This window comes from Nicotiana tabacum, chromosome 9 (genome assembly GCF_000715075.1).
Source record: "Nicotiana tabacum cultivar K326 chromosome 9, ASM71507v2, whole genome shotgun sequence".
In the NCBI taxonomy this organism is placed as follows: Eukaryota; Viridiplantae; Streptophyta; class Magnoliopsida; order Solanales; family Solanaceae; genus Nicotiana; species Nicotiana tabacum.
The window spans coordinates 107,207,864-107,235,792 of record NC_134088.1 but is presented as its reverse complement, the minus strand read 5'-3'; the positions used below and the strand labels follow the sequence as shown (position 1 = coordinate 107,235,792).

At 38.6% G+C, this 27,929-nt stretch overlaps 2 protein-coding genes and 1 non-coding gene across 6 annotated transcripts; 2 read left to right on the top strand and 1 right to left on the bottom strand.

Moving 5' to 3' along the window:
- Positions 1-10,580: 10,580 nt before the first annotated feature.
- LOC142164497 (small nucleolar RNA snoR97) lies at positions 10,581-10,688 on the top strand. Its single transcript, XR_012695263.1, has one exon. It is a non-coding gene; the product is annotated as a small nucleolar RNA snoR97 (small nucleolar RNA).
- A 2,261-nt stretch (positions 10,689-12,949) lies between these two features.
- Positions 12,950-16,624, top strand: LOC107821326 (uncharacterized). The gene is made up of 7 exons (XM_016647762.2): positions 12,950-13,087; positions 13,198-13,380; positions 14,990-15,072; positions 15,146-15,232; positions 15,450-15,598; positions 15,704-15,835; positions 16,274-16,624. The coding sequence occupies exons 2-7, from the start codon at positions 13,236-13,238 to the stop codon at positions 16,461-16,463; spliced, it is 786 nt and encodes a 261-aa protein (XP_016503248.1). The 5' UTR covers positions 12,950-13,087; positions 13,198-13,235; the 3' UTR covers positions 16,464-16,624.
- A 906-nt stretch (positions 16,625-17,530) lies between these two features.
- On the bottom strand, positions 17,531-21,688 carry LOC107821303 (uncharacterized). Of its 4 annotated transcripts, XM_016647749.2 has the most exons (10): positions 21,501-21,688; positions 21,318-21,360; positions 19,617-19,976; positions 19,438-19,471; positions 18,956-19,174; positions 18,732-18,821; positions 18,446-18,511; positions 18,269-18,360; positions 18,119-18,166; positions 17,531-17,790 (listed from the first exon to the last, which is right to left on the bottom strand). In XM_016647749.2, the coding sequence occupies exons 3-10, from the start codon at positions 19,943-19,945 to the stop codon at positions 17,664-17,666; spliced, it is 1,005 nt and encodes a 334-aa protein (XP_016503235.1). In that variant the 5' UTR covers positions 19,946-19,976; positions 21,318-21,360; positions 21,501-21,688; the 3' UTR covers positions 17,531-17,663. The 4 variants fall into 4 exon arrangements, with proteins under 4 accessions (XP_016503235.1, XP_075078099.1, XP_016503226.1 ...); XM_075221998.1 differs by lacking the exon at positions 21,318-21,360 and having other exon boundaries at positions 17,531-18,016; XM_016647740.2 differs by lacking the exon at positions 21,318-21,360 and having other exon boundaries at positions 21,501-21,687.
- Positions 21,689-27,929: the final 6,241 nt, after the last annotated feature.

The following is a 27,929-nucleotide window of genomic DNA, read 5'->3' as shown; positions in this document are numbered from 1 at the left end:
AACAATTAATGCACGCAATATAGATTGCATTAGGCCGATAAACTGCCCGATAAGAGCTAAACCGATAACAATTCGCCCGATATCTTATCGGGTGGCTAGCGGATTAATACATTTAAAAGCCGATAATCGTTAAGCCAAATCGTTAAGAGTAATTAACCACCCAATCTGCCCGATAAGCAGCCCTAATTCAGGGCGGTGCTCGATCCGTAGCCCAAGACACCCAAAGCCCAGGGGAAATCGGGGCAAGCTTACGCATGATCTTCGAGATGTTGCAAGCCCAGCAAGTAGCGATAGCTCAGCTACAGAGCCAAACTCGTGCACAAAGCAGGACGGTTTCCAATCCACTTCGAGATATCACCCCCAGAACAGAGCCTGCCATAGTGAAATCTAACGAGCAAGAATCGGGGACTACTCCCGGAATTACTAAATTGCTCGAAAAACTCACAAAACGAGTCGAAGCCAACGACAAGAGGGTGGAAACGTATAATGCCAGGTTCGATCAAATCCCGGGGGCTCCACCAATGATAAAAGGGCTTGATTCAAAAAAATTCATACAAAAGCCTTTTCCGTCGAGTGCGGCACCGAAGCCAATCCCCAAAAAATTTCGTATGCCCGAAATTCCCAAATATAATGGTACGACCGATCCTAACGAACATGTCACCTCTTACACATGTGCCATAAAAGGCAACGATTTGGAAGACGATGAGATCGAATCCGTGCTATTGAAAAAGTTCGGGGAGACCCCCTCGAAAGGAGCTATGATCTGGTACCACAATTTACCGCCGAATTCCATCGATTCTTTTGCCATGTTAGCAGATTCGTTCGTAAAAGCACATGCTGGTGCCATAAAGGTTGCAACAAGAAAATCAGACCTCTTCAAAGTAAAGCAAATGCAGGGAGAAATGCTGAGGGAATTCGTATCCCGATTTCAAATGGAAAGCATGGAATTACCCCCGGTCACAGGCGACTGGGCCGTACAAGCTTTCACCCAAGGGTTGAACGAGCTATGTTCGACAGCATCATATCGGCTGAAACAAAATTTGATCGAGTATCCAGCGGTAACTTGGGCAGATGTGCACAACCGATATCAATCGAAAATTAGGGTCGAGGATGATCAGTCGGGGGCCCCGTACGGACCTGTTCATCAGAACAAGACAGTTATTAATCAAAAGCAGATCGATAGAGAACAAAGGTCGAATAGAGACCGATATCGACCGTACGTCGCAGATCGAGTGAACAACGGTTCAACACGCAACGTAGTTCGGAACAATCAAAGAATTGATCGGGGACAAAATTCTCAGGGGCTTATGAGTAAGAGCGGCTTCGATAAATATGCCGAGCCTATAGAAGCACCTCGATTATCAGAATATAACTTCAGCATTGGTGCATCCGCTCTCGTGTCGGCCATCGGACTCATCGAAGACACTAAATGGCCTCGACCTATGCAGACTGATCCTGCCCGAAGAAATCCCAATCAAACGTGCGAATATCATGGTACCCATGGCCACAGAACGGAAGATTGCAAGCAACTAAGAGAGGAAATAGCTCACCTATTTAACAAAAGGCATTTTCGGGAGTTTCTGAGTGATAGGGCAAAGAGCCATTTTAGAAATAGGGATTTCAGTAAGCAAAACGAGCAAGAAGAACCATGGCACGTTATATAGATGATCATCGTCGACATCGATACCCTCCGAGGACCAATGCTTAAACGCACTAAAACATCGATGGTGAGGGAAAAGCGATCTCGGACTCAAGATTACGCACCCATGGGGACTCTGTCCTTTGGTGATGAAGATGCAGAGGGGGTCATCCAACCTCACAACGACGCGCTGGTAATATCCGTACTCATAAATAAAATTAAAATTAAGCGTGTGTTAATCGATCCAGGTAGCTCGGCCAACATCATCCGATTGAAGGTAGTGGAGCAGCTCGACCTGCAGGATCAGATCGTACCTACAACTCTGGTCCTAAACGGGTTCAATATGGCACGCGAAACCACCAAAGGGGAGATAGTCTTACCAATAAACGTGGCCGGAACTATCCAGGAAATAAAGTTTCACGTGATCGAAGGCGATATGAGGTATAACGCCCTTTTCGGAAGGCCATGGATCCACAACATGAGAGCTGTGCCTTCGACCCTATACCAGGTCCTCAAATTTCCGACGTCGGGAGGTGTCAAAACGGTGTACGGAGAACAACCAGCCGCGAAAGAAATATTCGCCGTCGACGAAGCTAAACTAGTGCCCTCACTTTCGCCGATAAAAGGATCGGGCTCGAAAGGAGAACGGGACACCAAATAGCAATCACATACATCGGCTTCAACCCAGCCAGACAACTAGAAAATCGAAGAGGATGGAGACCAAAGGGTCCCTCGATCTTTCGTGATCCCCGATGACTCCGGCGCCACAAAATCAACGATCGAGGAGCTAGAGCAAGTCATATTAATCGAGCTCCGGCCCGAGTGAAAGGTATACCTAGGAACGGGGTTGAGCCCTGAACTCAGGAAGAAACTCGTTCAATTTCTTATCAATAACATCGATTGTTTTGCCTGGTCCCATTTAGATATAACAGGGATCCCGCCGGACAAAACGACGCATCAGCTAAGTTTGGACCCCAGGTTCAGACCGGTGAAGCAAAAAAGAAGACCCCAGTCTGATAGAAAGAACGCGTTCATAAAGGACGAGGTAACCAAACGTCTCAAAGTAGGGTCCATTCGGGAGGTAAAATATCCCGAATGGTTAGCCAACGTAGTTGTAGTCCCTAAAAAAGGGGACAAACTTAGAATGTGCGTGGACTATAAGGATTTGAACAAAGCATGCCCAAAAGATTCCTTTCCATTGCCCAATATCGATTGCATGATCAATGCCACGGCCAGCCACAGGATCCTCACTTTTCTCGATGCCTATTCCGGGTATAATCAAATACAGATGAACCCGGAGGACCAGGAAAAAACCTCATTTGTCACCAAATATGGAACGTATTGTTATAATGTGATGCCCTTCGGGCTAAAAAATGTAGGGGCCACTTACCAACGCCTAGTGAATAAAATGTTCAAAGAACAAATAGGAAAATCAATGGAAGTTTATATTGATGACATGTTAGTCAAATCCCTGCGCGAAGAGGACCATTTAATTCATTTGCAGGAAACGTTCGAGATTATGAGGAAATACAAAATGAAGCTCAACCCCCGAAAAATGTGCCTTCGGGGTCGGTTCGGGCAAGTTCCTCGACTTCATGGTATCACATAGGGGAATAGAGATTAACCCCGATAAAATCAAGGCCGTTGAAGACATCATCGTCGTAGACAGCATGAAGGCCGTACAAAGACTGACGGGTCGGATCGCCGCGTTAAGCCGGTTCATCTCGAGATCATCTGATCGAAGTCATAAAATTTTCTCTCTACTCAAAAAGAAGAACGATTTTTCTTGGACCCCGGAGTGCCAACAAGCATTAGAAGAACTAAAGCGATATCTATCAAGCGCACCACTGCTTCACACTCCAAAAACGGATGAGAAACTTTGTTTGTACTTGGCAGTATCGAAAGTCGCCGTAAGCGGTGTCCTAGTTCGAGAGGAGCAAGGTACGCAATTCTCCGTTTATTATATGAGTCGAACCTTAGGAGAGGCGGAAACTAGATATCCGCTCCTAGAAAGGTTGGCACTTGCACTGATAAGCGCCTCGATGAAGTTAAGTCCATACTTCCAATGTCATCCCTTATGTGTATTGTCCACTTACCCGCTTTGTAATATTTTGCACAAACCCGAGTTATCAGGCCGACTGGCCAAATGGGCCGTCGAACTCAGTGGGTACGATATCGAATATCAACCCCGCACGGCCATCAAGTCTCAAGTTTTAGCAGACTTCGTGGCCGATTTCACACCAGCCCTCGTACCCGAAGTCGAAAAAGAACTGTTGAAATCAGGTACATCATCGTGGGTATGGATCCTTTTTACGGACGGGGCTTCGAACGTAAAGGGGTCCGGGCTGGGCATAGTTTTGAAACCACCCACGGGTGGCATTATTAGGCAATCTATTAAAACTATCAGGTTGACTAACAACGAGGCCGAGTATGAAGCCATGATTCCAGGTCTCGAGCTAGCTAGAAATTTGGGAGCAGAAATCATTGAAGCCAACTGCGACTCCTTGCTGGTGGTGAGTCAAGTAAACAAAAGCTTCGAAGTTCGAGAAGGTAGAATGCAGAGGTATTTAAATAAACTGCTTATCACTTTGCACCATTTCAAACAATGGACTTTACGACATGTACCACGGGAATAAAATAATGAGGCCGACGCGCTGGCGAATTTGGGGTCGTCGGTCGAGATAGATGATACGGGCTCGGGGAATGTTGTTCAACTTTCGAGATCGGTAATCAAAGAAGGTCACGCCGAAATAAATTCTACAAGCTTAACCTGGGATTGGAGAAATAAGTATATCGAATATTTGAAAAACGGAAAACTCCCATTGGACCCTAAAGATTCCAGAACCCTACGGACCAAAGCTGCTCGATTCACTCTGGCTTCAGACGGAACACTGTACCGAAGAACGTTCGATGGACCGTTGGCGGTATGCTTGGGTCCGGGGGATGTCGATTACGTCCTACGGGAAGTGCATGAGGGTACTTACGGGAATCACTCTGGAGCCGACACATTAGTCCAAAAAATAATCAGAGCAGGGTATTATTGGATCGATATGGGCAAAGATACGAAGGAATTTATTCGTAAATGTGATAAATGTCAAAGGTTCGCACCGATGATCCACCAGCCCAGAGAATAACTCCACTCGGTCCTATCCCCGTGGCCATTCATAAAATGGGGAATGGATATCGTCGGCCCTCTGCCATCGACCCCAGGTAAAGCCAAATTTATTTTGTTTATGACTGACTATTTTTCTAAATGGGTTGAAGCGCAGGCATTCGGGAAAATAAGAGAGAAAGAAGTTATAGACTTTATTTGGGATCATATCATATGCCGGTTCGGGATACTCGCCAAAATAGTATGTGACAATGGAAAATAATTCGTTGGCGGCAAAGTAACAAGATTCCTCGAAGACCACAAGATAAGAAGGATACTGTCGATGCCATACCACCCCTGTGGGAATGGGCATGCCGAATCAACAAATAAAATTGTCATTCAAAACTTAAAGAAAAGGTTGAACGATGCTAAAGGGAGATGGAGAGAAATCCTACCCGAAGTCCTTTGGGCATATCGGACAACGTCAAAATCCAGTACGGGGGCGACCCCGTTCTCCTTAGTATATGGATCCGAAGCATTGATACCAGTCGAGGTTGGTGAACCCAGTGCAAGATTTTGATTCTCGATGGAAGAATCAAATAACGAGGCTATGAATACAAGCCTCGAACTATCGGACGAAAGGCGAGAAGCTACCCTCGTCCGAATGGCCGCCCAAAAGCAGCGAATCGAAAGGTATTATAATCGAAGAACCAAGCTCCGCCATTTCAAGCCTGGGACTTAGTGTTGAGAAAAATTACCATCAATACCCGAAATCCGAATAAAGGGAAGCTAGGACCGAATTGGGAAGGACCATATCAGGTACTCGAGGACATCGGAAAGGGGTCGTACAAGATCGGCGTTATAAACGACAAACAGTTAACAAGCAACTGGAATATATCATATCTAAAACGGTACTACTATTAAGGTACAACCTTTCCATATTCGTTTATATCTCGAAACTGACCCCTGCAGAAGTCCGAACAAGGGACGGATCTCTCGCCAGAAAGCACGCGTTGCACTCTTTTTACCTTAGACCGGTTTTATCCCAAATGGGTTTTTCGGCAAGGTTTTTAATGAGGCAACCATTGGTCGTGAAACATTTATAACAATATCCGAGGTCCCGCAAGAGAGTTATTTTACAGCAACAGGGTCCCAATAGGAAAACTGTAAAGAGCCAAATGGTCGAAGCGAGCCATGCTCATATAGATTGGCCCGAACCCAGGCGTGTAATAACGTGCGAAGAATTAAGATATAATTCGACCATTAAGCCTACGGGCTACATTAATTCGAGTTCGAATTATTTACTCGACCATCAAGCCTACGGACTATTTTTTATTTCGAGTTCGAGCAAACACTCACTCGACCATTAAGCCTACGGGCTACATTAATTCGAGTTCGAATCATTCACTCGACCAAGCCTACGGGCTATTTTTTATTTCGAGTTCGAGCAAATACTTACTTGACCATTAAGCCTACGGGCTACATTAATTCGAGTTCGAATCATTCACTCGACCAAGCCTACGGGGCTATTTTTTATTTCGAGTTCGAGCAAACACTCACTCGACCATTAAGCCTATGGGCTATATTAATTCGAGTTCGAATCATTCACTCGACCAAGCCTACGAGCTATTTTTTATTTCGAGTTCGAGCAAACACTCACTCGACCATTAAGCCTACGGGCTACATTAATTCGAGTTCGAATCATTCACTCGACCAAGCCCACGAGCTATTTTTTATTTTGAGTTCGAGCAAACATTCACTCGACCATTAAGCCTATGAGCTACATTAATTCGAGTTTGAAACATTCACTCGACCATTAAGCCTACGAGCTACATTAATTCAAGTTTGAATCATTCACTCGACCAAGCCTACGGGCTATTTTTTATTTTTGAATTAGAGCAAACACTCACTCGACCATCACGCCCACGGGCTATATTTTCTTCGAGATCGAATCGTTGACAACTAATAAGCCTAAAGGGCTACATTTCCCCAAGTTTGAATAAACGCTCGCTCGGTTGCAGAGACTACGAGGTCCAAATTTGATTAAGTGGTTTAAAATATTATGGAAACATTCATAAGGAAAATAAAGTCCTCGCAACAAAGGAAACAAAAACAAAAGTGAGTCGGCGAAAGGGGAGATATGCCTATACACAAATTTATCTGCATGGGTGATTACAACGTAAAAACTAAGAACTAAATTTTTCGACCGGGAACGATCTCTTCTTTATCAGGTTCCCCCCCATTTTCGGATCCGCTCTTATTCCCATCGTCGTCGTCATCATCATCGAAAACCAGAGCTTCAGCATCAGCTTCGAGTTCTTTTGCCCTTTTTATCTCTTCCGTGAGATCGAAGCCGCGAGCATGAATCTCCTCGAGAGTTTCCCTTCTGGATCGGTACTTAGCAAGTTTGGCGACCCAATGCGCTCGACCATCGGCGGATTCGGCTGCCTCTCTTGCCTGGACTTGGGCAGCTTCAGCATCGGCCCGATAGATGGCCACGAGCGCATCCACATAGGCCTTTGCCTTTTCAGCATCGGATTCGGCCTTGGCGAGTACAAAGGTCAACCGAGCCTCAAGCTCCTCAATTCTTCTTGCTTGAACCTAGCCTTTTTCCTTCATTTTCTGAAGTTGGGTTTCAGACGACGATAACTGGGCTCGAGCAGTCTTTTTTTCTGTAGCAAAGCGGTCCATACCTTCTTTCCACAGCAAGGATTCCATCCTTATCACGTCGACCTCCTCACGAAGATTCCCTATCATCTCAATTTTTTGCTGCAGTTGTGAGACCGAAATGTTAGCTATCGTTCCGATATCGAACCCATAGGTTTTCAAAAGCATCATTACCTTCTCAAACAAATCATTCTGATCTCGATAAGCCTTGGCCAGCTCAACTCGGAGGTCTTTTATTTCCTCCTCTCTCTGCCCTAAGAAAAGTCTAAGAAAGTTCTTCTCGTCAGTAGCGCGGTTTAGGTCAGCCGCATATCGATGCAGCTCATTTTGGGAACGAGAACATTGTTCTCGATGGACTGCCGCAGCCTACAAAGAAACAAGAAGCGAAGTTAATGAAAAACGAACAGAAAGGCAGTACCAACAAAAAGATTTTTAAAGGCTCACCTGATTCAAAGCCTGCCACAAACCGTGAAAAAGATCCGATTCATCACCGGCACCGTCAACGTCCTCGATACCGGTAAACAGGTCACGAAACGAATCTTCTTTATCGTGAGGCCTGTCTAGATCGAGGGCTCCCAGAGCTTGAGCTTCCCGAATCACCCCTGCAGAAAAAGCGGGAAAGGTAGGCAAATCCTCGATCGCTGCTGCCCCAAGTGACTCGCTCGGAGCGTTCCCCTCGGCTTGGAGGGGTTCAAGGGGCTCTTAGATTGTAACCCCTGCCGGTTGACTCAGATGAGAGGCATCTTCGATATCCGATAGTTCGGGGACTCTACCTGAATCTCTCTCCGGTATATCTTCAGTTCGAGGCGGAGCCCCATAGAGCATCATCGATCCAGCCGGCGATGAAGCATCGGTGGCTCTCTTCGTTCGGACCGCCAGCGTGGACTCATTGTCCTCTTCTTTTTCTTCTTCATCTTCATCCCTTAGATGCAAAACGGATTCTACGGTCAAAGGAATGACAATCTTGTTCGGCTTACGAGCCGTCCTCTTCTTCGGTTTTGGATATTCGGGCAACGAGGCTCTCTTCATTTTATTTTCCTTCACCGGCTTTGGAACAGAGGTCGAAACATCCTCCTAATTGGACAGAGGCCTCAAGATCGCGTCTTTACCCAAACCTGCATATGGGAAACCTTATAAAAAATATTTTGAGAAATGCCTCGTTCGGATCGTCAGAGTCCGAGAAATGAGATCGGGAACCGCTCTGGGCATCTAGGGAACCGCTACATCACAAAAAGAGGAGTGTCGATAAGAGAATAAATGAAAGAACCAAATAGAAGCAACAACAAGATCACACTTACGTTTCATATTCCACTCCTCGGGAAAGGGCATCTTTTCAGTCGGGATCAGGTCCGAAGTTCTTATTCGAACGAACCTGCTCATCCAGCCCCGGTCCCTGTCCTCGTCAATACTCGAGAACAGAGCCTTGGTAGCCCGACGCTGGAGTTTTATCAACCCTCCCCGAAAATGTCGGGGATGGTACAACCGGATAAGATGATCGAGGGTGAACGACATCCCCTCGATTTTGCTCACGAAATATCGGATCAGGATAACGATCCGCTACAAAGAAGGATGGACCTGGCCTAAGGTTACCTGGTATTATCGACAGAAGTCAATAACGACGGGATCGAGGGGACCCAAAGTGAAAGGGTAAGTATATACGTTCAAAAACCCTTTCACGTAAGAAGTGATATCTTCGTCAGGGGTAGGTATTATTACTTCCTTTTCACCCCAATTGCAATCCTTCTTTAACAGATCGAGGTGCTTCTCGATTATCGAACACATGTACCTCGATACCGGCTCACACCGGCCAGGGACCGATGAACCTTTATCAACCTTAAAATCTGAAGTAAGGACGCACGCCCCGGGGACACACTCCTCAGGCCGTGGTTCTGCCGGTGTCTCATCGGCGACACACTGTGAAGATGAAGCCTTCTGTTTCTGAGGAATGGTTTGCGATATTTTCGCCATTTTTGAATTCAAAAGTAAGGAGTAGAAGAAAGTGATAAAGATTTAGTAGAATTGAAGAGGGGTTCTTTCGGAAAGAAATCACAGCTTTTTTGATAAGTTGGAGTGTATAAAGAAGAATTTGGGGAATTTTAGAAGATAGAAGATGTAAAAATGGTAAAAGATAAAGGTAAGGGTTATTTATAGGTTCAAACGATGGCGGTTCAGTATAAGCAGTGGCCGACTACCGCCTGACATGCATTAAATGCCTTGAAAGACTAAACCCACGGGACAGCTACCATATGCATCATGGTCAAACCCGATGGATTCTTTAACTGATTAAAAAACTTTACAAGTATTCTTTAACTGATTATAGTAAGTTTTTTACTTTACTTTCTAAGAGCCTATTTGGATTAGCTGATTGTAAATAGTTGATAAGCTTAAAGTGCTGAAAAATATTCTTAAGTTGTGAAACTGATTTTTAAAATAAGTATTTACGTGTTTGGATAGACGTGTTGAAACTGATAATAAGCAGTTTATGTGTTTGGTAGATAAGTGATGATAAGTTGTTCTTTTATTAAAATAACTAAAATTTCCTTAAAAACTTTACAAAAGATTATAAATTAAAAAAATTCTTTTGTAAAGAAAAAGATGAACAATGAATATGGAATGAAAAGAAAGTTACAAAATTTATTTTGGGAAAAAATATTTTGTGAATTAGAAAATATTATTAAGGATAAACTAGTAAAAGCATTGGTCAAACTAAAAGTACTTATAAGCTAAAAAGCTATAAGGGTGACCAACTTATGACTGATTTTAACTTATAAACACTTGGCTTATAAGCACTTTAAGTGTTTACCAAATTCTTAGATAAGCTAAAAGGTGCTTATAAGCCACTTTGACCAGTTTATAAGCTTAGCTAAACACTCTGTAAGTTACATATTAGACTTAACAATTACCTTTTATCTATCTATACTATATTAATATTAAAATTTTAAAAACACGAAGGCCCTTTGCTAAATGTCGTTCATCACTTTTACCCTTTAAATATAGAGTTCACACTTGATAAAATTATAATTATAATATAATTATATTCCTAATATTTAAGACTTTAAAAGTAACTAAATTTTATTTATTACATGCTTCCTTATTTAAACTAGGTAAAAACTCCTAGTACTTAGGAATCTAAAATTGGATAAGATTTTACTTATAAATTTTTCCTTACTAAAATTGTGTAACTATTTTTCTTAAGTCTCACTTTCATTAAATTCCATAAAGTTAGTGTTGTTATCAGCTTCTTCTCTTGAATATCCACCGAGATTGGAGTTAAATCGTAGCACTACATGTAAAAGGAAAGGATAGAGTTTTTGAGACGTTAGGAATTATTATGTAATGAAAACTATTTTCCAAGTTTTTGTCTTCATTTTAATTTTGTAGAATTAAACATCTAAGACCATTAAGAATGTTTTCAAATTCTAATTTTTTGTATTTATTTTTGGACCATGTGAGTATTACAAATTCTAATTTTTCACGTATGTATAAAAAGCGTAAGGTTGCCAATTTATTTGCTATTTTAATATTGTATACGGTCGAAATAGATTTCAGCCTTGGCATGTCCGGTATGGTTCGAAGGGTGGTGTATCGAAGTAAGATCCCGAAGGGGGCACGAGCTAACCTCGAACCCGGGGAGGCCGGTCCGTGTTGAGACCGATATCATAAACAAACTCGAACAAGAATCGAACCATGACGCGGGTAGATCTATCGTGGTGATAATCCAAAAATCAACCTACATTGACCTGGAATCAATTCGAAGGCTCGAACCAGGATCGGGCTCGAACCAAGATCACAAGTTCGAGCCGAAATCAAGCTCGAACCAAAATCGAGGATTCTAAGCAAGATCGAGCTCGCAGACAAAAGCCGTTGCAATCCCACTAGAGGGAATCTTGGCAGAAATTATGGAAAAGCTGATTTATCATGGGTCTCCCACTGAATGTTTATTTTATTATGCTTGGAGCCGAATCCCTCCACTATAAAAGGGCTTGGTTATCATTTCTGTAAGGGACATATATTTTTTCTGAGATTTACATTATAATGAAAGTATTATATTCCTTTACAAGAAAGAGTGGCTATTCCAGTTTCTTAGATTGATTCTATTTGTTAAATTCTAAGGTTCACTATTTTTGATTGCCTTGTCTAGATTACATTCTCTCCAATCTATATTCACATTTTATTTATCCTTGCATTTTGTATTAAGTTGCACCACATATCTTCGGAACTGCGTATAAATTCAACTCCATCCGTTTTTCAGGTAAACAAATATAAAATATTTAATCATTAATGATGGATAACACAAATCATCATTAAATAATTTTTAATATTTTAAAGACTTTAAAATTAACTAAATGTATTTTATTAATATTTTCTTATTTGAGCTATTTGTAGGAACTCCTACAAAGAATAAGTAAGAACTAATTGATACTAAAATTGATAATATTAGTCGACGCTCCTTTTATATTCAAGGATATTTGAGGTTCTCAAACTCTATTTTTCTTTGTAGATATATATGTTGCTTAAATCTCATTTTAGATAATACTTTCATGGTACTAGCAATTTAAAATTCACTGTAATATTATTTAATAACCAAAAACACAAAAGAGAAACTGCTTTTTTTAAAAGAAAAAGAAGAACACTTTTTCTGAAATTATTTCATGAAGGGATACTTGAGGAAAAAATTAATTGTTTCAGAAAAAATGCTATATAGAAAGATAAGTTTGTTCAAATGCCAGATATTTGAATATGAAAATTCGTTTATTCTTTAAAATTTGGTTCAGGCAACAAACTCAAAAACAAACTAAAGTCAGAACCTTTTTTGTAAATGACGATAATATTTCATTGATCATAACTAATAAAATGGTGTATTTAAAAAACCCGATATAATTATTAGACAAGAAAAATAACTAAGACAGTCTTATTTTATTGTACTAATATTAAGTTTTAGCTTATATCTTTGAATTCAATTAGGGTTGTGTCCACTTAAGATTTTGATAAATTAGTGATGGATTATATTTCTTGAGATTCAAATTGATAAACTTGGCATTCTTGTAAGACGATGAAGAAGCTAGATCAAAGTACGGGTAAAATATGTGTTATTTGAATTTATTTTTATATTAATATTTTATTATAAGTGTTCGCATTATATGTGTGAGGATTATATGGCACAATTTCTTCCTCTATTGACGTATCTAAATATAATCAACATTAATTATTTTCAAGAACTCACACTATTTAATTTTTTTTTTGTAACTACAATATACTCCTATTATTTAATAATATTCCTTTAATTGAATACTCATTGATATACATATATGCACAAAGTGTATTGCTAAATGCCGTTCGCCTTTTTGAATCGAAAAAAAAGTTAAATTAATTTTTTATATAATTTAAAAAATTTATAGTTATCGAGATAGAATACACACGCAATGCGCGTATTCTAAGACTAGTTATGTCAAATTTAAGTGCATATAAAGTACACACAGAATATAAGAAATTAAAGAATATCTAAATTAAAAACTCGGTCTAATACATTTCCCGCTAGCAAAAGTGGGTGGGCCGAGGCCCAAAACTCGTGCAGATTCTAAGGCCCAATTTCTTCTCGATAAACCCGTCGCAGTTTACCACTTTGCTACACACTCTGTCTCCTCAGGCATCGGTGACCCTCTCAATCGCCGGTGGGTTTCGAGTTTCCGGTAATCCTTGAGATATTCCTCTTTCGTTAAATTTCAATTCCGTTTTAATTTCCCTCTTTCTGTCTGTAATTTTTTTGTAATCTAATGGAAAAAGTTTCGTTCTTTCTTAGGGTAAGATTAAATTCGAGTGAAGAATTTTGAAAAGAAGATGGATAAGGAGAAAGTGGAACAATTGAAAATTCAAATGCAGCAATGGTTACATGAAGCTGAAGAATTCATCCATCAAACACCTCCTGTTCAACTTTATACTGCACTTGGAGTTGTATTATTCACCCTCTTTTTCTTGTTTATCAGTAAGATTTTCAAATTTCCCTTCAATTTTTCTCCTTATTTCTTTGTTGAATTTTCGCATTGGCGTGTCAGTGTGTCAAATGTTAGTTTCCTTTGAATTTCCCCTTTTTGAGTTTGACTTAGGAAATCAAAGGTATCTTCATTTAGCATTGGAACTTGTTTTAGGTTTTCCTTTCTTTGTTTGCTCTGAAGTTGTTGAAAGAAAATCGGGTGATTGCAAAATTTTGACTACATAACTGAGTTAGTATATCTTAGTCAAACTACAAAAACAAAGTTGTCTTCTTTTAGTCAGTGGCACCTCAATCCCAAATTAGTTGGGATCAGTTTATGAATCTTCTGTATACATTGAGGAATTATCATAATTTGCTTATCTTTTGCTAGCCATCAACCTACGGCACTCTCTCTTCTTTTATTAATCAACTGTTGTTTTGATAGCTGATTTAGGACTTGGTTTTAAACTACCTGTATATAAATCAGATTAATTGTTGAACTTTTGGAAATGGTTATAAGTCAATTGAATCTTTAAGAGTATTTTGTAGAATATTCTTACTGATTATGTTATTGGTGGAATGGAAATTATCATTAAGAATAGTTTATCAAGAATGCAACAACAATAACTATGCTTCAATCCCAAGCAAGTTAGCATCGGCCTTAGAATTCTTAGTGTTCATGTTGATACTTTTAACCTCATTTCAATGCAATATTATGTAAGATAAAACTAAAATAAAACAAAAAACACTAGAAGTTGTCTATATTTTCTACTGGCATATACAACTCTAGCATGACTTAAAGACTCCTAGAAAGCAATGGATCTAAAGTAAACATACTAACACTATTAAAATTTTATTCCAACTAATAGGTGTCGCCTATATTAATCTTTTTCTTTTATCGTCCCCTATTTTTCACTAAGCCTGGATGGATTTCAAACGATTGTAGGTCCTTCGAGACAATGTCCTGCCATATGATTTTGGTCTACCTCGTCCCTTTTTAACCCCTTAAGTCACAATGGTTTCACACCTATAGTTTGAAGCATTTGGAGGCCAAGTTAGGACATGACCGAACCATCTAAAGTGACCTTCTCGTTTTATCCTTTATGTGTACTACTTACACCTTCTTTTGAATAAATCATTTTAATCTTGTTTGATCGCACATCCATATTAGGATTTGCATCTTTGCAACATTTATCTTGTCAATATGTCGAACTTTAGAGGCCTACCATTCACTCCCATATAACATTGATGGTCTCACAACCGTTCTATAGAACTTTACTTTAACTTTGGTAGGTCCTTATCACATAACACCGGTAGCAGTTCTCTATTTTAACCATCCTATATTGATTGTATGCGTTACATTTTCATCTTTCGTACATTTCTCCTAGAACATCCAAGAAAATTATAAAAAAGGAGTGCAAGGACTGACTGTGTTAGGTTCTTCTTTTCTTCTATTTGATGCCACATTTTCGTAAAATTCTATTTCACCCTTATGCCACTATGATGATCCTCAGTGAATGGTTTCATATAATATTAGTTTTAGATTTTTGCTCATCCATTTTAACTTTCGTTGAAGGCTTAAATATGAAGAATTTCCTTTTGTTTACTATTCTATTTGCAGTTCGCTTGTTCAAGCGTACAGCATCTAACACCATTGTACTCACTGGGCTTAGTGGGAGCGGCAAAACTTATCTTTTTTACCAGGTAACTCTTTGACCTGAGACCTGGGATAATCATTTTGGAGTTTATCTTACTGTTTAGATGTGGCATATACCAGCTTAGAGATGGTTCAGCCCATCAGGGTACGGTGACGTCAATGGAGCCAAACGAAGCCAGTTTTATTCTCCACTCCGAAAAAGACAAGGTAATGAACAATGTCTTCTCTTGTTTCACCTTTTTCAGCCCTACTCTTTCCCCAGCATTCTTGTCATCTCCACCATCAGAAGGGAAAGATGGATTTGTTTAATTGCCACTGGTCTACCTTTTATTGTCTTGTCATGTGTTTTGTAATTGATTTACTGAATTCCTTCATCTGTGCATTTCACATCTCATACTTGGACCTGTTTTACTTTATGCTGCAGAAAGGGAAAGTGAAGCCTGTTCACGTTGTTGATGTCCCAGGGCACTCTCGTCTTCGGCCAAAACTAGATGAGTTCTTGCCTCAAGCAGCTGGCATTGTGTTTGTAGTGGATTCTGTGGAATTTTTACCAAACTGCCGTGCTGCTTCAGAGTACTGATATTTTGCTGCTTGTATTATTTCACATTAGCAGTTGTGCATTTGCATTTGGATATTTGGTAACTGAATTTTACATCTTATGATTCCTCTTGTATACAGGTACTTATATGAGATCTTAACAAAGGCAAGCGTAGTCAAGAAAAAAATTCCAGTACTCCTTCTTTGCAACAAGGTTGACAAAGTAACTGCCCATACAACGGAGTTCATCAGAAAACAGCTGGAGAAAGAAATGTAAGACTACACTATCCATGGCATTTGTTCTTAGAACAAACACCAATTTGCCCGTTCATACATGAGGAAGACTATCTCCTGGAAAAGCATACATATACTATGTTTGCTTAAAGCGTAACTCTGATCCGTATGCATAAAAGATTAGCATAAAATCCTTCTGGAGAGTTGAAATTAACCTTTCCACCGTGAAATATTGTTGCATGCTTTATTCTTCTTCTTTTAGTAATGAACTACGAGACCCTTTATAAATTGTTAATATCACAGCAGCAAGCTTGTACATAAAGAACCTGCCTACCCCGAAATTTTGTTGCATCTTTTATTTACTAATTCACTCTGGTACCCATTAGGTCTCTGTATTATAACCACGGCAGAACTTTTAGTTAAAGTGCAATTTCTGGTGTTCTGTTTTATAACTTGTTGATTTTCTTATTGATCCAGCGACAAGCTTCGTACATCAAGGACTGCAGTATCTGATGCAGATATCTCTAATGAATTTACGCTTGGTGTACCTGGAGAAGCATTTGCTTTTTCGCAGTGCCATAACAGAGTAATTGTTGCTGAAGCTTCTGGTTTAACCGGAGAAATTTCTCAGTTGGAGAAGTTCATCAGAGAGAATGTGAAACCTTGATTTACTTCTCAAGCAAATAGGTGTTGGGTTTTCTTTCATTTTCTTTTGTTTTTTTTTTGTTTTTTTGGGGGTTGTCCGGAAAGCTCATAATATTATCAGAAAGATGTAAAAAGACATCAACTTGGAAAACATATTCAAAGTAGGGGCAGAGTTTGGAGATCTCTCTTTATCTTACATATTTAGTCCACCTAAATGTTACGTTTGTTGTGCCTAAATATCTTTGCTATTGTTAGATTCTTTTTTGAAAATGTAGCAATTGCTGTCGAGTTATTTGGCTTGTTTAATTTGGAAGTATTTCACTTTCTTTTGATTAATCACGATTACTATTGACTTTTGTAAACTTTCTCTTTTGTTCACAATATTTTACGATCATTGGTTAAGAAAACATAACTTTAGAGCTAACTGTCCAAGACACTCTTATATTTCTCTAATCATTCTGTTTCCACACGCTTGAAAATGTAAGTCCATTATGGAGTCAGAAACAAAATAAAGCCACCACATCAAAGAATAAAGTAGAAAACGAAAAAATAATGATATTTATAATCTTTACTAGAAATTCCGTTGGTTTTTACTGTAAATAGTTTACTCCAGAGACAAGTGATCATTGCAAGAATTAGTTCCCAATTGTAAATAGATAATTCAAGAGGCAACTGGTGATCATGGTAGGAGGATAGAATAGGTATAAATTATTCAGATGTATAATTCGGAGAGAAGATATATACAGAGGTCGAAACAATGCTAAATAAAACATAAGGGAATTAGGGTTAAATTAGTGTTAAATCCAAAGGGAAAAAAAAGGACAAACTGGTCTTGTTACATTCTTTTGTAATCTGATGATTGTCAACTTTCTGTAAATGATCGCATATAATGTCCACATTCCAAGTCAAACCAGCCCCAAAAGTTGCTTCCAGCATTTGATATTTCAACATTTTCCAGCATTTGCAAACAGGAAAAGCATTTTGCCTAGGATAATAATTGATGGGAAAATTCCCGTGTTCTTTCTAGTCTCGTTTTGTTTCGAGGATATAAATGAAAAAAATTATATACATGACGAGAACCCGGGGATGTGGTAAAAATTATACTGTATATAATAGCTTGTGCTACTCATTTATTTGAGTAGCACTAAGAATAAAAAAAGATAATTTGATTTAAGAATACTAGTGTATAATAATTCTTTGACTTGTTGATTGGTGTTTGAACTCATTTAGTGTCTCCAGATATCTTTCGACTCACCCACCGGAATAATCTTGCTAACCAATACTTCAATGCTATTACCAAAGCAAACAGACCATAGCAAGGGAGATGAAACACCCCAACCATCAAATGCCTGCAATTGCACATTTGGCGCAGAGCATAAGCACTTCATAAGCTTATGAACAACTCTGGCTATTATTTAATTATATTGCTCGGACTCTCCAAAATGCTGCCCCACCTGTGTCGGATCCTCCAAAAAATGCACTTCTTCTGGAGGATCCGACGCGCACCGATGAAGAGTCCGAGTAACATACACCAAGGGGAAATAGCTCATTTCTGTGTATCATCAATGGCTATATCTGCAATAACTAAAAGCATAATAATCTGGACATCTAACTATTCGATAGAAGATATTTCAATAGATGTAAAGTTTGTATATACGCGAAAGATTGCACACATACACTAAGGGAGCGTATTTGAATGAAATATCCAGGAAGGGATAAGGCCACCTGTTGCAAAAAGAGTCAACTCTATTAGTAACAGCATAAGCCTAGATGGCTCTTTTTTCCTGAAAAAAATGATGACGAATAGCGTGCTGAAAACAAACGTACCACTTTGAGACACACATATGGACGAGCCACTGGAACGCGACAAATGTGCATGTCCAAAGCACAAAATATGCAAATCTGAAGAAAGGGAACCGCTGGAAGGAAGCAAGAGATCATGTTAGTCACGGTTTGTGCATAGGATACGTTTATAGCTTAAGCCAATCGTGAAAGCAGACTTACTAGAGAATTCAAAATCACGTCGCCAAGCAGGGTAATAGCATTGACAGAATGCATCCCAACAACCAGCTGCATAGACCAGTAGAACATCAACTTATGTATATGGCAACTGATAATGGGAAAGAAGCACACATTCTGGACTTAGCACTACAGTGCATGGCCAGGCTTTATTGAATAATAAAACACAGAAGCCACAAATTGAACCAAAATATAACAGGGAATAGGATCAAGCCTGTAGAATATAAAGAAAGAAGACTCAACTAAAGAAACAAGAGTTCTTAGAACTTACAAATTGTAACCTGTAATCATTGGGTGTGAGGAACGGGTAGATAAGAAGCCAATAAACGCAATCTGTAAGCACCACGGCACCAGCACAGATCTACAAATTTTTGAACAAAATCAAAACAGCAGAACAAAAAGAAAACTAGCCAAAGTTAATGGATTATGCAGCAAGAGTTAACACTATTAGTAACAGCATAAAATGCGAGGTGAATATATCTTGAGAGGACATGCCTGAAAAATTATTTGAAAGGCATAGCCCAAATGACCTGCAGCTTCTCTATCATCAGTTTCCTCATTGGAACTCAAGTCCTTCGATACGCCAGGTAAACTTGCATTCTTCTCAAGAGTTGGAGCGTCGTTTTCCTCTTCATCGATACAACCTACTTTTGCACCAGCAATACCCTTGCGCCGATGTTGGATACATCCATAGATGGAGAGTGAAGACCCTAACTACACCATTTCGTTGAGAACATAACCAAGTTAAAGAAACTAGGGAAATTTGAAACAAAATGAGCAACGAGAAGAGATAATAATGTTGTAATTAAATGAAATAATATTCCCCGAGCTATTTAGCGAGGGAGAAGTAATAGTTAGTATGCCTTTGGAGGAGGAAAGAAACACTTTCGTTTTATATATGTATCATAAGACATTCACATCCCCAGATCATATCCAGAAATGAAAGGTAACGATCGTTCAACTGCTGAGTAACATACCCCAAAATAGAGAGTGACCAAAGAGAATGTCCACCTGTTCAGCAAAAAAAGAATAATCAAAAGCAAAAGATAAGACTAAGTGGGCAATGGACATGTAAAAGTGTTCATTAGACATTGTTATCTTAGCAAGAGAGTGAACCAAAAAAGAATCAAGCCAATAATAAGGAGATGACGCTTACTGAGTATAAAAAAAGAATATATCTGTACTATTTTTTACAACATCCATGAAAAGCATTGAGAGAAGAAAAGTGAAAGCAATTAGCCTGTAAGAAAGCAGCCAAACAGGACTGATTGCTTTATGACATGTACTCCAAGCTTCGTCTTTGTACAAGAACCCAACCGGCCTTTTCTTCTTCTTATTATCTCTTTCCTGGTATCTCCATTTTGGCGAACCTTCAAACTTCCATATTAAGAGTGCTGAAATACCTAGAGCTACAAGGAGCCCCGATCCCAAGACTAAGAACCTCCACGTCAACCAATAACTTGGAGTGGCTGTATGTCGTATCATAACTGGCCGCCAAGTATGTTATATGAAGATCCTGTTAAGAACCTCATCATAACTATTAATCATTCAAAGCTTGACTTTATATTTCTTTAGTAAGAAATGTGGAACAACCAATAACTATAGCTAGAATTCAAGAAATTCAGACACTATACGTCTTATCTCAAATTGAAGATAACTTTTTGGCGGAATACATGGCCTGCAGCACGAGAAGCAAGTATTGATCACCAACCAATTTAAAGAACTTTCTTTACGAAACAAGGAGCCAAAAGAGTGTGGTTTAGTAAAGGTCAAAATTTACCAAAAGTTTGTCTCAACTTAGGAATGACGTTGGTAATAGCTCACTATGATATCCATCAACGGTGGAGCCAAAAATACTAATAAGGGGATTCAAGAAAATGCAAGAACGCCAAACATAGGATTTGAAGGTGCGACCTAAAGCAAATTTTAAATTATCTTTGCCTATTTTGCACAGTATAATTTTCTGACTAAAGGGTTCAATTGAACCTCCTTCATTACATGTAACTGCGCCGCTTATATCCATAATTTGATAATGTACTGAGCTAAAAAGAAAACAGGACTACTTCAGAAACACTCAACAAAGCAAGGATGAAAGTTCCTTAACATTGATTGTAGGCCAGTATTGCTATATTATCATAAAAAAGGACGTTAACACTGTTGTCGTTTGGTATGAGGTATAAGAAGGTATAGTGCTGGTATAAAAATTTAATACCACCTTAATACTTTGTTTGGTTAGCAAACCTGGTATAAGTTATCCCCGGATTAAAATTAGTACCGGGATAACTTATACCTTGTAGAGGGTGGGGTAATTAGTGCCGGGATAACTTATACCTTCTTCTTAGAAATTATGCAATTGTCATTTTTAATACAACATACCAAACAGTGGATAAAAAATAATACCAGGATAACTAATCCCGGGATCGGCATAAGCCGTATTAAAACCAAACGACCCTTAAAAAACAAGAAAATAATATCAAGATCCGGAAAAAGATAAGCATGGCACAGTACACCGTCCGCCCTTATCCCTATAGCAGTCTTTACATTTTGGAACGCTCCGAAATATTTGACACTGTTCTATTTTATACAACTTTCCAAGAAGAAAAAAATTCAAATTTCATGAAACTATTTTCAACCTTTAAGCTCTAATACGGTGTTACTATATAAAATTAACTTTTCAATCAATGCTTAAACAATCTCTTCTATATCACTAAAATAAATATTTTAAATGTTGTGTCAAAATCTGAGAATATGTTCTTAGCTCTTAAAAACACATTTTCCTGTCTGTAGGTAATACGTATGCACAAAAACACAGACAACACATACAATTTACACATTATCCAAAGAAAATAGAACATACCCAGAAAAAGTTCTTGAAGAATCAACAAAAAGGTCTCGTTTTTCTTTCAAATATTGGTCAGCAAAGAAGATTGATAGTATTAGTTTCAATAGCAAATTATTAGAAAATGGGAAAGAGTAAATACAAGAATTAAACTGGATATTTATAAACTGAGACTAATTTAGATAATTGATATAAGAGTACCTTATGGGCCTGAAGATGGGGAAAAATGATATTGAATAAATGATAGGGACTTTTCTCCATCTTGCTTCTCTCTTTGTTACACGACCAAACCATTCTAAGTTGTTTTCTGTGTTGTTCTACACAAGTGAAGGACCTTGTTTTTCTCTCAACCATTCAACTATAATTCTAGTAAGTCTTATGTGTTTGACGTATTTGACTTGGCACTAGATAACAAAGAAATGAAACTTTTGATAAATGTGCATATATTATCAAACGCACTCCTATTACTACTCTACTAATTTTGTAGCAAATGAAATAATATTGTAATAGACCAATGTTGACAGGTTTAAGCACACATTTAATACCACAATATACGTACATCTTATACTATAAATATTGTCGTAATTTAATTTCAACATGCCATATAAAAACAAACTATTCTAGATCTGAAATAAAACAATAAGGAAAAGAGATAGGTAATTTTTATTGATTTTGGGATGATTTACAATGGGGTAAAGTTCTTCTGTCTATAGGAGAAAAAATGACTTAGCCACAAAGTAACAAACTCTCTAAAAGATAGACATTCTCTATTTATAGGGAAAAAAATGACTTAGCCACAAAGTAACAAACTCTCTAAAAGATAGACATTCACTCTAAGTACAATTCTATTCATAACACTCCACCTTGAATGTCTAATCAATAGGTAATGTGCCTCGTTAAAACCTTAACTAAAATAAAATTCAGTGAAAAAAAAATTCTAGTAAAGGAAAAAAAAGTACACATGTTTAATAATACGCCTTTTGGTTGCCTTGCTAAAAACATTGCAAGGAAAACCCAGTGGGACAAAACTGTTATTCCCGGTCAATATTGCTGTATTTGTAAATATTAATTCTGCAAAATATAAGTTAACGTAATGAAACAATAATAATAAATTCGAGCCCACTGAATTCACAGTGTTTCCTTAAGGAATTTAATCCCCTCCTAGTACCCAAGGTAATGGATTATTTCCTCCCAGGATAGAACGAATAACACACTGGTGTAGCGGTACTTCAAACCCCAGTGTTTCGGCGAACACAAAGTTCGGTAGCAAATCACACTTACAGTTGCTTTGTTTGAAGTTAAAAACAATGCAGAACGAAGGAGTATATACTCAGAAAAACGTATGGAAGTTCTGAGAGGAAGGAATGCAATGTATAGCCAATTTGTTGAGCGAATTGTATGTTGAGTTTAGTATCTTTCTTCAACATTTGCTGCTCATATATATAGCAGCCAAGAAGGAGTGCAAGACCAAACGTCCACCCTTCATGGTGGAGCAAGCATTACATGTTTGTGGAGCAAGCACTTCATGGTGGGAAGACCATTATCCGGCTGCCAAATTATCAATACACGGATTGGAAAATATCCGTTACAAATACGGATAATCTTACGTTAATATTTACTATTAACAAATAAATTTGGTCCAAAAAATTAATCAATCAATCGATCATTTGACCAAATCCAAATCCAAATCCAAATCCAAATCCGAAGCCGAAGCCGAAGCCGAAGCCGAGCCGAGCGAGCGAGCGACGACGACGGCGCGAGGCTTGCTTTCTTCTTAACTCTTTAAGAGCTACAAGAAGAGCAATTATATATATACCCACCAAAAATGTCTTCCACTTCCAATATGGGACAATGTCTCATTGTTAAGAGGGGAAAACTTAAAATTTTACTCAAAATTTTATTTTCCCTCCATTTCCCATTCATCCTCATTTTAAGAATATTACATCTTAAAAATAAAACCTCAACAATCCCCCACATGAATGGGGAATGGCTATATCACGGAAGTATGCATGAAAAACTGTGTGATTTACAAGCAAGGATTAATTGCATCTGGATAAGTAGGTTTCCCTTTGAACTTTCCGTAGTAAACTTATGTCGGATATACTCGGTCAATCGGTAGATTTGATATTTTTGAACCGTCGATCTTTGGTGTATACCTAGACAACCATAAGTCACACAATCAACCCTTAACCGTCTTTGGTTCTCATTGTTGTGTTCGTTTCAGCCATGAACACCGCCTGGTTTCATAAGTGCGTAGAGAACTGGCCTTACAAAGTTCTCCTTGAAGCGGCTCACACTTCACACTTAAATAGGTGATTCCTAAACGTGTCATCCTGTAGATACACTATTTGATATACCCCGTATCAAATTTAGAAATCATTAAAAAGCCTTAATGCTTTATCCTTGGTACTGAACATTGTCTCATCACGAGAATGGACTAAAATTTTATTTGACAATGTTGAACCGTCATTAATGACTTTGTTTGATCTCTTTGAACCTAGATCTTGGGATCTCCAGTCTTCTAGGTAGAGTTACCGCCACAATGACTTGTTCTCGGCCATAGCCCCATTCCCCTTGATGATTTCTCAACTACCTCTCTAGTTAGGCCTTTTGTAAGTGGATCCGACACATTATCACTTGACTTTACATAGTCAATTGTGATAATTCCTCTAGAGAGTAATTGCCTAACGGTTTTATGTCTTCGTCGTATATGACGAGATTTACCGTTATACATGACGCTCCCAGCCCTTCCAATTGCCGCTTGACTATCACAATGTATGCATATTGGTGCCAACGGTTTGGGCCAAAATGGAATGTCTTCCAAGAAATTCCGGAGCCATTCAGCTTCTTCACCGGCTTTATCTAAGGCTATGAATTCAGCCTCCATTGTAGAGCGGGCAATACATGTTTGTTTGGACGACTTCCAAGATACCGCTCCTCCACCAATAGTGAATACATATCCACTCGTGGACTTAGAATCAGTTGAACCGGTGATCCAATTTGCATCACAGTATCCCTCAATCACCGCAGGGAAATTACTGTAGTGCAATTCAAAGTTCTGGGTATGTTCTAAATATCCCAAAACTCGTTTCATTGCCATCCAATGAGATTGGCCTGGATTGCTCGTATATCGACTCAGTTTACTTATAGCACAAGCTATGTCTGGTCGTGTACAATTCATGATATACATTAAGCATCCCAATACACGAGCATAATCCAATTGTGATATGCTTTGGCCTTTGTTCTTTGCTAATGCAAGATTCACGTCAATTGGAGTCTTTGCAACTTTAAAGCCCAAGTGCTTGAATTTTTCAAGTACTGTCTTAATATAATGAGATTGCGACAATGCCAGACCTTGAGGAGTCTTATTGATCTTAATTCCCAGAATTAAATCAGCAACTCCCAAGTCTTTCATATCAAACTTGCTATTGAGCATACGCTTAGTAGCATTTATGTTGGCAATGTCATTACTCATTATCAACATATCATCCACATATAGGCAAACAATGACTATGTGATTTGGAACATTTTTAATGTACACGCATTTATCACATTCATTTATCTTAAAACCATTTGACAACATTGTTTGGTCAAATTTCGCATGCCATTGTTTGGGTGCTTGTTTTAGTCCGTAAAGAGACTTAACAAGTCTACATACATTCTTTTCTTTACCTGGAACCACAAACCCTTCAGGTTGTTCCATGTAAATTTCTTCCTCCAACTCTCCATTTAAGAAGGCCGTCTTAACATCCATTTGATGAATTTCAAGACCATACACTGCAGCTAATGCTACTAACATCCGTATGGACGTAATTCTTGTAACTGGAGAGTATGTATCAAAGTAGTCTAGACCTTCTCGTTGTCTATACCCTTTGACTACGAGCCTTGCCTTGAATTTATCAATAGTGCCATCATCTTTGATTTTTCTCTTAAAAATCCATTTAGAACCCAAAGGTTTATTTCCAGGAGGAAGATCAACCAATTCCCATGTATGGTTGTTCAATATGGATTCTATTTCACTATTGACTGCCTCTTTCCAAAACAATGATTCCGAAGAAGTCATAGCTTCTTTAAATGTTTGAGGCTCATTCTCCAATAAGAAAGTCACAAAATCTGGTCCAAATGAAGTAGACGTTCTTTGACGTTTACTACGTCTTGGATTCTCCTGATTACATGTACTTTCTTTTGTTTCTTCCCGAGGTCGTTTAGATCCTTCACCAAACGACTCACATTCCTTTTTATATGGATATATATTTTTAAAAAACTCAGCATTATCTGATTCTATAACCGTATTATTATGAATGTCGGAATTTTCTGATTTATGAACCAGAAATCGATATGCTTTACTATTTGTCGCATATCCTATGAAAACACAATCAACGGTTTTCGGTCCTATCTTTACCCTTTTGGGTTTAGGAACTTGCACTTTTGCCAAACACCCCCACACTTTAAAATAATTCAAGTTGGGCTTCCTTCCTTTTCATTGTTCATAAGGAATGGATTGTGTTTTGCTATGGGGCACTCGATTTAATATTCGATTAGCCGTAAGAATGGCTTCCCCCACAAGTTCTGTGGCAAACCAGAACTTATCAACAACGCATTCATCATCTCCTTTAATGTGCGATTCTTTCTTTCCGCAATCCCATTAGATTGGGGCGTGTAAGGGGCTGTTGTTTGATGAATAATTCCATATTCTAAACATATTTCTTCAAAAGGAGATTCATATTCACCACCCCTATCACTTCTTATCATTTTTACTTTCTTGTTAAGTTGCGTTTCAACTTCATTTTTGTATTGCCTGAATGCGTCTATTGCTTCATCTTTACTATTCAGTAAGTAAACATAGCAATATCGAGTACCATCGTCAATAAAAGTTATGAAATACTTCTTTCCACCGCGAGATGGTATTGACTTCATGTCACAAATATCTGTATGAATTAAGTCTAAAGGATTTGAATTCCTTTCAACTGACTTATAAGGATGTTTAACATACTTAGATTCCACACATATTTGACATTTTGATTTTTCGCATTCAAACTTGGGCAGTACTTCCAAGTTAATCATTTTCCGCAAGGTTTTATAATTGACATGACCCAAACGTACATGCCATAAATCATTTGACTCAAGTAAGTAAGAAGAAGCTGAAATATTATTATTATTTTCAACAACCATTACATTTAGATTGAAAAGGCCCTCGGTGAGGTAACCTTTTCCCACAAATATTCCATTCTTACTAATTACAACCTTGTTGGATACAAAAACGCACTTAAAACCGTGCTTAACAAGAAGTCCAGTAGAGACTAAATTCTTTCTCATTTCGGGAACATGAAGGACATTGTTCAAAGTCATGACCTTGCCAGAAGTCATTTTTAGAAATACCTTCCCATATCCTTCAACTTTTGCTGTTGAAGCATTTCCCATATAAACTGTCTCTCCGGGTTCAACAAGAGCATAGGTAGCAAAAGCCTCTCTAACTGCACAAACATGGCGAGTGGCTCCTGAATCAAACCACCACAGTTTAGGATTTCCCACCAAATTACATTCAGAGAGCATGGCACACAAGTTATCAACATCATCATGGTTTACTACCATGTTTGCTTGACCCCTTTTCTTGTCTTTCTTCGGAGCACGACACTCCGTAGATTTGTGTCCGGTTTTCCCACAGTTGTAGCAGTTTCCACTGAACCGCTTCTTGCTTGGGTTGTATTTCGGACCAGAAGCCTTCTTCCTCTTTTTGTTAGCTTCAACAATATTTGCTCCCATTATTGTTGAATTTCCACGGCCTCTCCTTTCAGCAGCTTTATTGTCCTCTTCGATTCTCAACCGAACAATGAGATCTTCAAGGGACATTTCCTTTCGTTTGTGTTTCAAATAATTTTTGAAGTCCTTCCACAACGGAGGCAACTTCTCAATCATTGCTGCTACTTGGAATGCTTCGTTGATTACAAGACCTTCAGCAAGTAGATCATGAATAATCACTTGCAATTCCTGGACTTGAGTAATAACAGACTTGCTATCTATCATTTTGTAGTCCAGAAATTTTGCGGCAACGAATTTCTTCATCCCGGCATCTTCAGTCTTATATTTCTTTTCAAGCGCATTCCACAATTCTTTGGATGTCTCCATGCTACTGTATACATTATACAGATTATCATCCAGTCCGCTAAGAATATAATTCTTGCATAAAAAATCAGAATGCTTCCACGCTTCAATCACGAGAAAGCGTTCATTATCTGGAGTTTTATCCAGCAGATCAGGAACATCTTCCTTGATGAACTTCTGTAGACATAACGTAGTTAAGTAGAAGAACATCTTCTGCTGCCAGCGTTTGAAATCAATCCCGGAAAATTTTCCGGGTTTTTCTGCCGGTGCCAACACCGGTGTTCGGCTTGTCGTTGCGTTGGCAGTCGCCATCGGAACAGCTTGGTTTTCGTTTTCAGTCATCATCTTTTTCAGAAAAGAATGACACAAACAAACGTTTAATACACGTTTTCAAACTGGAGTAAAAATCACGTAGATTTTAATATCCAACAAAACGCCACGAAGGCTTAACTCTCCAAAACGGGAGTACACAAACCACAAAGGTTTTAGTTTGCAGAATAATAAGAATAACACAAGTACAGAAATAAA